This window comes from Pristiophorus japonicus, chromosome 30 (genome assembly GCF_044704955.1).
Source record: "Pristiophorus japonicus isolate sPriJap1 chromosome 30, sPriJap1.hap1, whole genome shotgun sequence".
NCBI classification, from domain to species: domain Eukaryota; kingdom Metazoa; phylum Chordata; class Chondrichthyes; family Pristiophoridae; genus Pristiophorus; species Pristiophorus japonicus.
Genome location: NC_092006.1, coordinates 972,882 through 984,462, shown reverse-complemented (window position 1 = coordinate 984,462; position 11,581 = coordinate 972,882). Strand labels below are relative to the sequence as shown.

Below are 11,581 nucleotides of genomic sequence, written 5' to 3'. Positions count from 1 at the left end.
ACTCCCGGGCCGGAACCGGAAATCCCTCTTCCGCCATCTTAGTGCAGGCAGCGGGGTCCGCCGGGAAACGGCGTCCGTCCGGCGGCGGCGGGGGCGGCGGAACCAACCGCCTGGGGAAACTGTCCCCTGCCGGAGCACAGAGACCGGCAGCACCCCCCGGCGGGGCGGGACACCGAGAGACCGAGGCTTGGGGCCTAGTCCCGGCTGCTCCCCAGGACCAGGGGCCGACACCGCCCCCTCAGTGGGCCCTGACCGTGTGACGGGATGACACACCTGGAGTCGCACATCTGCTCGCACCTGCTGCTGGCGCACTACGGCCAGATCGTGGCCAGGGTCGGCTCCCACCTGATCCGCGCCGGATCTCAGCCCCTGCGGCTCATCGCCAGCGACACCGAGACACCGATCGATCAGGTACCAGACCCCGCCAATAGTTCCCCGGGAGGCCCCGGCCCCCCGGCCCCCCGCCCCCGGCCCCCCGGCCCCCGGCCCCCGGCCCCCGGCCCCCGGCCCCCGCCCCCCGGCCCCCGCCCCGGCCCCCGCCCCCCGGCCCCCCGGCCCCGGCCCCCCGGCCCCCCCGGCCCCGGCCCCCCGGCCCCCGGCCCCCGGCCCCCCCGCCCCCGGCCCCGGCCCCGGCCCCCCGGCCCCGGCCCCCCGCCCCCGGCCCCCCGACCCCCCGGCCCCCGCCCCCCGGCCCCCGCCCCCGGCCCCCCCGGCCCCGGCCCCCGGCCCCGGCCCCCCGGCCCCCCGGCCCCGGCCCCCCGGCCCCCGGCCCCCCGGTCCCCGCCCCCCGACCGGTTGTCGGATCTCAGTCCTCAGCACATCAGCCGTCGGCCTCCACAGTGATGGGCATCCGGACAGTGTGTGTGTGGGGGGGGGAGGGGGAGTGGGTGTGGGGCGAGGGAGAGCGCGGGGCGAGGGAGAGCGCGGGGCGAGGGAGGGCGCGGGGCGAGGGAGAGCGCGGGGCGAGGGTGGGCGTGGGGCGAGGGGAGGGAGTGGGGCGAGGGAGAGAGTGGGGCGAGGGAGAGAGTGGGGCGAGGGAGAGAGTGGGGCGAGGGAGAGAGCGGGGCGAGGGTGGGCGAGGGAGAGCGCGGGGCGAGGGAGAGCGCGGGGCGAGGGAGAGCGCGGGGCGAGGGAGAGCGCGGGGCGAGGGAGAGCGCGGGGCGAGGGAGAGCGCGGGGCGAGGGAGAGAGCGGGGCGAGGGAGAGAGCGGGGCGAGGGAGGGAGAGAGCGGGGCGAGGGAGGGAGAGAGTGGGGCGAGGGAGAGAGTGGGGCGGGGAGGGAGGGAGCGGGGCGAGGGAGAGAGCGGGGCGAGGGAGAGAGCGGGGCGAGGGAGGGTGCGGGGCGAGGGAGAGAGCGGGGCGAGGGAGAGAGCGGGGCGAGGGGGGGCGAGGGTGGGCGTGGGGCGAGGGTGAGAGTGGGGCGAGGGAGAGCGCGGGGCGAGGGTGAACCTGGGGCGAGGGTGAGAATTGGGCGAGGGAGAGAGCGGGGCGAGGGTGGGTGTGGGGCGAGGGTGAGCCTGGGGCGAGGGAGAGGGCGCGGGGCGAGGGTCGGCGTGGGGCGAGGGAGAGAGCGGGCGTGGGGCGAGGGAGAGAGCGGGGCGAGGGTGGGCGTGGGGCGAGGGTGAGAGCGGGGCGAGGGAGAGAGCGGGGCGAGGGTGGGCGTGGGGCGAGGGAGAGAGCGGGGCGAGGGGAGGGAGAGAGCGGGGCGAGGGAGAGAGCGAGGCGAGGGAGAGAGCGGGGCGAGGGAGAGAGCGGGGCGAGGGAGAGAGCGGGGCGAGGGTGGGTGTGGGGCGAGGGAGAGCGCGGGGCGAGGGAGAGCGCGGGGCGAGGGAGAGAGCGGGGCGAGGGAGAGAGCGGGGCGAGGGAGAGAGCGGGGCGAGGGAGAGAGCGGGGAGAGGGAGAGAGCGGGGAGAGGGAGAGCGCGGGGCGAGGGAGAGTGCGGGGCGAGGGAGAGTGCGGGGCGAGGCGAGGGAGAGTGCGGGGCGAGGGAGAGTGCGGGGCGAGGGAGAGTGCGGGGCGAGGGAGAGTGCGGGGCGAGGGAGAGTGCGGGGCGAGGGAGAGTGCGGGGCGAGGGAGAGTGCGGGGCGAGGGAGAGAGCGGGGCGAGGGAGAGAGAGCGGGGCGAGGGTGCGCTGGGCGAGGGAGAGCGCGTGGCGAGGGTGAACCTGGGGCGAGGGTGAGAATTGGGCGAGGGTGGGCGCGGGGCGAGGGTGAGAGGGGGCGAGGGAGAGCGCGGGGCGAGGGTGAACCTGGGGCGAGGGTGAGAATTGGGCGAGGGTGAGAGTGGGGCGAGGGTGAGAATTGGGCGAGGGTGGGCGCTGGGCGAGGGTGAGAGTGGGGCGAGGGTGAGAATTGGGCGAGGGTGGGCGCTGGGCGAGGGTGAGAGTGGGGCGAGGGAGAGAGTGGGGCGAGGGTGCGCTGGGCGAGGGTGAGAGTGGGGCGAGGGTGAGAATTGGGCGAGGGTGAGAGTGGGGCGAGGGTGAGAGTGGGGCGAGGGTGAGAGTGGGCGAGGGTGCGCTGGGCGAGGGTGAGAGTGGGGCGTGGGAGAGCGTTGGGCGAGGCTGAACCTGGGGCGAGGGTGGGCTGGGTGCTGGGCTCACACTGTGCTGTGTTCCAGGTTAAAAAAGCTCTCTGCGTGCTGATCCATCACAACTTTGCCTCGTACCATGTGCACAAGCGGGGCTTCGTGGAGTACGACGTGCACTGTCCCCACATCATTCGCATCCTGCGCTACCCGCGCTACATCTACTCGGCAAAGACGCTGTACGGAGACACCGGGGAGCTGATCGTCGAGGAGCTGCTGCAGAACGGCAAGATGACCATGAGCGGGGTGGTGAGGAAAGTCGCTGACAGACTGACGGAGACAATGGAGGGTGAGAGAGTGTGAATGGAGAGAGGGAGGGAGGGAGGAAGAGAATGTGAACGGGGAGAGGGAGGGAGTGAACGGGGAGAGGGAGGGAGTGAACGGGGAGAGGGAGGGAGTGAACGGGGAGAGGGAGGGAGTGAACGGGGAGAGGGAGGGTGTGAACGGGGAGAGGGAGGGTGTGAACGGGGAGAGGGAGGGAGTGAACGGGGAGAGGGAGGGAGTGAACGGGGAGAGGGAGAGGGAGAGTGTGAACGGGGAGAGGAGAGGGAGAGTGTGAACGGGGAGAGGAGAGGGAGAGTGTGAACGGGGAGAGGGAGAGTGTGAACGGGGAGAGGGAGAGTGTGAACGGGGAGAGGGAGAGTGTGAACGGGGAGAGGGAGAGTGTGAACGGGGAGAGGGAGAGTGTGAACGGGGAGAGGGAGAGTGTGAACGGGGAGAGGGAGAGTGTGAACGGGGAGAGGGAGAGTGTGAACGGGGAGAGGGAGAGTGTGAACGGGGAGAGGGAGAGTGTGAACGGGGAGAGGGAGAGTGTGAACGGGGAGAGGGAGAGTGTGAACGGGGAGAGGGAGAGTGTGAACGGGGAGAGGGAGAGTGTGAACGGGGAGAGGGAGAGTGTGAACGGGGAGAGGGAGAGTGTGAACGGGGAGAGGGAGAGTGTGAACGGGGAGAGGGAGAGTGTGAACGGGGAGAGGGAGAGTGTGAACGGGGAGAGGGAGAGTGTGAACGGGGAGAGGGAGAGTGTGAACGGGGAGAGGGAGAGTGTGAACGGGGAGAGGGAGAGTGTGAACGGGGAGAGGGAGAGGGAGAGTGTGAACGGGGAGAGGGAGAGGGAGAGTGTGAACGGGGAGAGGGAGAGTGTGAACGGGGAGAGGAGAGGGAGAGTGTGAACGGGGAGAGGGAGAGGGAGAGTGTGAACGGGGAGAGGGAGAGTGAGAGTGTGAACGGGGAGAGGGAGAGGGAGAGTGTGAACGGGGAGAGGGAGAGTGTGAACGGGGAGAGGGAGAGTGTGAACGGGGAGAGGGAGAGTGTGAACGGGGAGAGGGAGAGTGTGAACGGGGAGAGGGAGAGTGTGAACGGGGAGAGGGAGAGTGTGAACGGGGAGAGGGAGAGTGTGAACGGGGAGAGGGAGGGAACTACTCGAGTTAGTTGCTGGAGAGAGGGGTCAGTGAGGTGGTAGCGGACAGTGGGGTATAGAGGGGTTGGTGCTGTTTTACACGGGTTGCCGGGAAGCTTTGCTCAGTTTATCGGTTCTTTCCTTGCACAGACAGCAAGACTATGGATTGCAGTGAGACCTCCGACACCTTTGTACGTTTGGTGGAGACGCACTTTCTACAGAAATGTGGGATGGTTCCAGAGTCTGCAATCGCTGAAGGGTCGCGACCCCCTCCCGCCCCCACCCTGGTCACTGACGAGAAGGAGATGTACACAGTGCCCAATCTCAGCATTGGCGGTAAGGCGTACCCAGCGCGGTGTCTCTGCTTTCAGCCAAGTGGCCGCTCGTGTCTGCAGTCAGCCAGAGCCAGCAAGCTATGTGTGGGGTGCAGCACAGCCAAACTTGAGCCAGTCTTCACCCAGTGTCCTTGCGCTGGTTGCATCGCAGGGAGGCCCTGGTTCCCCCCCACACTGCGCTCTTTGACAGCAGCCCGATTACTGTCTCCGGCAACTCTGCACAGGCCGGGAAACAGGCAATTGATTGATAAGTATCTCTCTCTTTTATAGCAGATAATTCTAATTAGAGGGATGGCAGCACAGCTCAGTCCCGCGAAGTGCACATCCTGAGGCATGTGGGCAGCCTAGACAACCAAGTGTGCACCAACTCAAGCTCCGCGTTTTGGAGCTTGAGCAGCGGCTGGAATCACTACGGTGCATCCGCGAGGCTGAGAGCCGCGAGGCTGAGAGCCACGTGGATAGCATGTTCCAGGAGGTGGTCACCCCACAGCTTAAAAGCATGAAGGCAGAGGGGAAGTGGATGAACACCAAACAGGAAGAACGCTAGGCAGGCAGTGCAGGAGTTATACCCCCCCCACCCCCCCCACCCAGTCCATCTTGCTTTCCAACCGATACTCTCTTCTGAGCACCGGTGAGGACCAATGGTGCCTCTGGGGAGTGCAGCCAGAGCCAAGTCCAAGGCACCACGGGCAGCTCAGCTGCACAAGGGGGAGGGACAAAGAATAAGAGAGCTGTAGTGGTAGAGGATTCAATAGTTAGGGGAATAGAGAGGCGTTTCTGTGTCCGTAGACGTGACTCCTGAATGGTCCCTGGTGCCAGGGTCAAGGATGTCACAGAGCAGGGCATCTGGGGGGGGGTCGTGGGTGAACAGTTAGAGGTCGTGGTCCATAGCGGGACCAATGACATAAGTAGAAAGAAAGATGAGGTCCTGCAGGCAGAATTTAGGGAGTTAGGAGAAAAATTAAAGGGTTGGACCTCAAAGGTAGACATCTCCGGGTTACTCCCGGTGCCACGTACTAATGGGTACAAGAACAGAAGGATAGAGAGGATGAACACGTGGCTGGAGAGTTGGTGTAGGAGGGAGGGCTTTAAATTCCCTGAGGCATTGGGACCGCTTCTGGGGGAGATGGGACCTGTACAAACCGGACGGGTTGCACCCTAACAGCGCCGGGACCAATATCCTCGCGGGGAGTTTTGCTCGTGCTGTTGGTGAGAGTTTAAACTAGCTTGGCTGGGGGATGGGAACCTGAGAACAAATTCAATAGGGAAGGAAGTAAAGCTGAATTGGAAAGCAAGAATGTAGAAAGTGAATCTGTAAGTCAGAAGAAACCAGGGTTAGTAAGTAGTAAGCAAGGAGGTCTTCCTGTGGTGAATGGTATATACTTCAATGCAAGGAGTATAGCGAATAAGGCGGGTGAGCTAAGAGCACAGGTAGACACTTGGGAGTATGACATTATAGCCATTACAGGGACATGGCTGAAAGAGGGGCAGGTTTGACAGATCAATATTCCTGGTTACAGGATTTTTAGACAGGGAAGGGGTAAAAAGGGTGGGTTGCTGTATTGATTAAATAAACTTATTACAGCTGTGAGGAGGGATGACATGTTAGAGGGATCATTAAATGAGGGCATATGGGCCGAACTGAAAAACAAAAAAGAGGCGATCACACTGCTGGGCGTGTATTACAGACCCCCCAAACAGTGGGAGGGAGATAGAGGAGCAAATATGTCGGCAGATTTCTGTGAAGCCCAAAAACCATAGGGCAGTAATAGTAGGGGGTTTTAACTATCCTAATATTGATCGGGACAAATGTAATGTGTAGGGCATAGAGGGAACGGAATTCCTAAAATGCATTCAAAAGAACTTTTTTAGTCCGTATGTAACAAGCCCAACACGAGAGGGGGCGGTTCTGGATTTAGTTTTGGGGAATGAAGCAGGTGGAACGGGTATCAGTGGGGGAGCACTTGGGTGCTAGTGATCATAATTCAGTCAGATTCAAGTTAGTTATGGATAAGGACAAGGATAGACCAGGAATAAAAGTCGCAAATTGGGGAACGGCTAACTTTGCTAAGTTGAGAAGTGATTGGGCCACGGTGGACTGGAAACAGCTACTTGTGGGTAAGTCAGTGTCGGAACAGTGGGAGGCATTCAAGGAGGAGATCCGGAAGACTCAGGCCAAATATATGCCCTTTAAGGAAAAAGGGTGGGAATAACAATTCTCGAGCTCCCTGGATGTCCAGGGACTTACAGGGGAGGGTAAAGGAACAAAGAGAAGCTGATGTCAAATACTGACAGCTAAATACTGTAGAATCTCTGGAGGAATATAACTTCTTTTGCCTCTCCCGGGAGATCGCATGGCTCCGTGTGGGGTGGAGTGTGAAATGTTGCGACGCAGGGGGTGTTACAGTTGTGTGAGGCGGACTGGTTGGGCTGGGTGCTCTTTGCCTTTCCACCATTGTTCATGGTTTATATGTAACCTTCAGGGCTGCTGACCGAGGGCCGTGTGGACACGATGGGCCGAAATGGCCTCCTCCTGCGCTGTAAACTTCTATGTTTCTGTGAATGGAATCTGAGACTCTCCTGGTTTCTGGAGTTCAGTACACTTTTCCCCAGAGCTATCAGAGGAGCCACGTCAGTCTTGCAGCAGCTAAATACCTGGGTCCCTGAGTAACGGGGAGCGGGGCCCCAGGGCGGACCGGGGAGCGGGGCCCCAGGGCGGACCGGGGAGCAGGGCCCCCGGGGGGGAACGGGGCCCCGAGTGTGGAGCGGGCCCCAGGGCGGAGCGGGGAGTGGGCCCCGGGCGGAGCGGGGCCCCAGGGCGGAGCGGGGAGCGGGCCCCCGGGGGGAGCGGGCCCCAGGGCGGAGCGGGGAGTGGGCCCCGGGCGGAGCGGGGCCCCAGGGCGGAGCGGGGAGTGGGCCCCCGGGGGGAGCGGGCCCCGGGGGGGAATGGAGCCCCAGGGCGGAGCGATGAGCAGGCCCCGGGGGGAACGGGGCCCCAGGGCGGAGCGGGGAGCGAGCCCCGGGGGGGACGGGGCCCCAGGGCAGAGCCGGGCCCCCGGGGGGAACGGGGCCCCGAGTGCGGAGCGGGGAGTGGGGCCCCAGGGCGGAGCGGGGAGCGGGCCCCCGGGGGGAACGGGGCCCCGAGTGCGGAGCGGGCCCCAGGGCGGAGCGGGGAGCGGGGCCCCAGGGCGGAGCGGGGAGTGGGGCCCCAGGGCGGAGCGGGGTCCCCAGCAGCTCCCCTGGTGTTAGTTTGCCGTTGCGCTCCTTCTCCTGTTTCAGGCTGGGACGGTGTTACTGCAGTTCAGGTGTTTGATGCTCACTCTGACTTTTGGACGTTGTGTCTCCCTCAGGTCAAGGCAAACGCAGGCGGGTGTCAGACGACGGGGAACCCAAGTCCAAACGGTCAAAGCAAGACCACGCAGATCAGGAGGTGAGCGAGGGAGGTGGGCCGCACGCAGCGGGTCACTGACTCGCCAAAGGTCAATCTAGAGCCACTCGACCCTTGGTAAAACGCAGCTCCGCGCTGGGGACAGTAAGCTTTAATTGAATTTGCAACGAGGTGGGAGGGAGACTGAAAGTTAAGATAAAATAATTTCCATTTATACAGTGCGTGGCGAGCCGTGTTTTGTTCTGCCTGTGTTTGGAGTGACGCTATTTCTGGTGTTTGGACCCGCAGCCTCCCCCGGATGATGGCGTTTACTGGCAGGTGAATTTTGAGCGGTTTCACCAGCATTTCAGGGACCAGGCGATCGTGGCTGCAGTCGGCAGCAAACTGGACCAGGTATCTGAGGCCGCTCCGATTTCACCTCTGCTCCCTGGGACCGTGTCACTTTACACGTCGCGTTGTTTGGGTGGGCCGGCCATGGCGGAGCTCGGTCCGGTCGTGCAGGGCGGGGGAACTGCCCACAGGTTCGTGTGGGAGAAGGTTAGAGTGTCACAGTACCAGAATCTCCCCCCGCCCTCCCACCTTCCCTCTCTCCCCCTCCCTCTCTTTCCCTCCCTCTCTTTCCCTCTCTCCCCCTCCCACCCTCCCTCTCTTCCCCTCTCCCCCTCCCACCCTCCCTCTCTTCCCCTCCCACCCTCCCTCTCTTCCCCTCTCTCCCCCTCCCACCCTCCCTCTCTTCCCCTCCCTCCCTCTCTCACCCTCCCTCTCTCCCCCCTCCCACCCTCCCTCTCTCCCCCTCCCACCCTCCCTCTCTCCCCCTCCCACCCTCCCTCTCTCCCCCTCCCACCCTCCCTCTCTCCCCCTCCCACCCTCCCCCATCCCACCCTCCCTCTCTCCCCCTCCCACCCTCCCTCTCTCCCCCTCCCCACCCTCCCTCTCTCCCCTCCCACCCTCCCTCTCTCCCCCTCCCACCCTCCCTCTCTCCCCCTCCCACCCTCCCTCTCTCCCCCCTCCCACCCTCCCTCTCTCCCCCTCCCACCCTCCCTCTCTCCCCCTCCCACCCTCCCTCTCTCCCCCTCCCACCCTCCCTCTCTCCCCCTCCCACCCTCCCTCTCTTCTCTCTCCCTCCCTCCCCCTCCCTCCCTCCCACCCTCCCTCTCCCCCCTCCCACCCTCCCTCTCTCCCCCTCCCACCCTCCCTCTCTCCCCCTCCCACCCTCCCTCTCTTCTCTCTCCCTCCCTCCCCCTCCCTCCCTCCCTCCCTCCCTCCCTCCCTCCCTCCCTCCCTCTCCTCTCCCTCCCTCCCTCTCCTCACCCTCCCTCCCTCCCTCTCCTCTCCCTCCCTCCCTCCCTCCCTCTCCTCTCCCTCCCTCTCCCCTTCACCTCCCTCCCTCCCTCTCCCTCCCTCTCCCTCCCCCTCCCTCTCCCTCTCCCTCTCCCTCTCCCTCTCCCTCTCCCTCTCCCTCTCCCTCTCCCTCTCCCTCTCCCTCCCCTCCCTCTCCCTCCCTTCCTCCCCGCCCTCCCTCCCTCCCTCTCCCGCCCTCCCTCCCTCCCTCCCTCTCCCGCCCTCCCTCCCTCCCTCCCTCTCCCTCTCCCTCCCTCCCTCCCTCTCCCTCTCCCTCCCTCCCTCCCTCTCCCTCTCCCTCCCTCCCTCCCTCCCTCCCTCCCTCCCTCCCTCTCCTCTCCTCTCCCTCTCTCCTCTCCCCTCCCTCCCTCTCCACTCCCTCCCTCCCTCCCTCTCCTCTCCCTCCCTCCCTCCCTCCCTCCCCTCCCTCACCTCCCTCCCTCACCTCCCTCCCTCCCCTCCCTCCCTCTCTCTCTCTCTCCCCTCCCTCCCTCTCTCTCTCTCCCCTCCCTCCCTCTCTCTCCTCTCCCTCCCTCCCTCCCTCCCTCTCCTCTCCCTCCCTCTCCTCTCCCTCCCTCTCCTCTCCCTCCCTCTCCTCTCCCTCCCTCTCCTCTCCCTCCCTCTCCTCTCCCTCCCTCTCCTCTCCCTCCCTTCCTCTCCTCTCCCTCCCTTCCTCTCCCTCCCTCTCCCTCTCCCTCTCCCTCCCTCCCTCTCCCTCTCCCTCTCTCCCTCCCTCCCTCTCCCTCCCTCCCTCCCTCCCTCCCTCCCTCCCTCCCTCCCTCCCTCCCTCCCTCCCTCCCTCCCTCCCTCCCTCCCTCCCTCCCTCCCTCCCTCCCTCTCCCCTCCCTCCCTCCCTCCCTCCCTCCCTCCTCCCTCCCTCCCTCCTCCCTCCCTCCTCCCTCCCTCCCTCCCTCTCCCCTCCCTCCCTCTCCCCTCCCTCCCTCTCCTCTCCCTCCCTCCCTCCCTCCCTCCCTCCCTCCCTCCCTCCCTCTCCCTCTCCTCTCCTCTCCCTCCCTCCCTCCCTCTCCTCTCCCTCCCTCTCCTCTCCCTCCCTCTCCTCTCCCCTCCCTCCCTCTCCTCTCCCCTCCCTCCCTCTCCTCTCCCCTCCCTCCCTCTCCTCTCCCCTCCCTCCCTCTCCTCTCCCCTCCCTCCCTCTCCTCTCCCCTCCCTCCCTCTCCTCTCCCCTCCCTCCCTCTCCCTCTCCCCTCCCTCCCTCTCCTCTCCCCTCCCTCCCTCTCCTCTCCCCTCCCTCCCTCTCCTCTCCCCTCCCTCCCTCTCCTCTCCCCTCCCTCCCTCTCCTCTCCCCTCCCTCCCTCTCCTCTCCCTCTCCCCTTCACCTCCCTCTCCCCTTCACCTCCCCCTCCCCTTCACCTCCCCCTCCCTTTCACCCTCTCCCTCCCTTTCACCCTCTCCCTCCCTTTCACCCTCTCCCTCCCTTTCACCCTCTCCCTCCCTTTCACCCTCTCCCTCCCTTTCACCCCTCCCTCCCTTTCACCCTCTCCCTCCCTTTCACCCTCGCCCTCCCTTTCACCCTCGCCCTCCCTTTCACCCTCGCCCTCCCTTTCACCCTCGCCCTCCCTTTCACCCTCGCCCTCCCTTTCACCCTCGCCCTCCCTTTCACCCTCGCCCTCCCTTTCACCCTCGCCCTCCCTTTCACCCTCGCCCTCCCTTTCACCCTCGCCCTCCCTTTCACCCTCGCCCTCCCTTTCACCCTCGCCCTCCCTTTCACCCTCGCCCTCCCTTTCACCCTCGCCCTCCCTTTCACCCTCGCCCTCCCTTTCACCCTCGCCCTCCCTTTCACCCTCGCCCTCCCTTTCACCCTCGCCCTCCCTTTCACCCTCGCCCTCCCTTTCACCCTCGCCCTCCCTTTCACCCTCGCCCTCCCTTTCACCCTCGCCCTCCCTTTCACCCTCGCCCTCCCTTTCACCCTCGCCCTCCCTTTCACCCTCGCCCTCCCTTTCACCCTCGCCCTCCCTTTCACCCTCGCCCTCCCTTTCACCCTCGCCCTCCCTTTCACCCTCGCCCTCCCTTTCACCCTCGCCCTCCCTTTCACCCTCGCCCTCCCTTTCACCCTCTCCCTCCCTTTCACCCTCTCCCTCCCTTTCACCCTCTCCCTCCCTTTCACCCTCTCCCTCCCTTTCACCCTCTCCCTCCCTTTCACCTCTCCTCCCTCCTCCTCTCCCTCCTTCTCCTCTCTCTCCCTCCTCTCTCTCCCTCCTCTCTCTCCCTCCTCTCTCTCCCTCCTCTCTCTCCCTCCTCTCTCTCCCTCCTCTCTCTCCCTCCTCTCCCTCCCTCCTCTCCCTCCCTCCTCTCCCTCCCTCCTCTCCCTCCCTCCTCTCCCTCCCTCCTCTCCCTCTCTCCCCTCCTTCCCTCTCTCCCTCCTTCCCTCTCTCCCCTCTCTCCCCTCTCTCCCCTCCCTCCCTCTCTCCCCTCCCTCCCTCTCTCCCCTCCCTCCCTCTCTCCCCTCCCACCCTCTCTCCCCTCCCACCCTCTCTCCCCTCCCACCCTCTCTCCCCTCCCACCCTCTCTCCCCCCTCCC

The 11,581-nt window shown here is 65.4% G+C and overlaps 1 protein-coding gene across 1 annotated transcript in view; it reads left to right on the top strand.

Annotated features, from left to right (window-relative positions):
- The first annotated feature begins 59 nt into the window (after positions 1-59).
- polr3c (polymerase (RNA) III (DNA directed) polypeptide C) overlaps positions 60-11,581 on the top strand; it is a 17,834-nt gene continuing 6,312 nt past the window's right edge. The window contains exons 1-5 of the mRNA XM_070868446.1: positions 60-411; positions 2,616-2,871; positions 4,129-4,314; positions 7,664-7,743; positions 7,990-8,094. Coding sequence (XP_070724547.1) covers positions 265-411; positions 2,616-2,871; positions 4,129-4,314; positions 7,664-7,743; positions 7,990-8,094 — 774 coding nt within the window. The 5' untranslated portion in view covers positions 60-264. The remainder of the gene's footprint in view (positions 412-2,615; positions 2,872-4,128; positions 4,315-7,663; positions 7,744-7,989; positions 8,095-11,581) is intronic.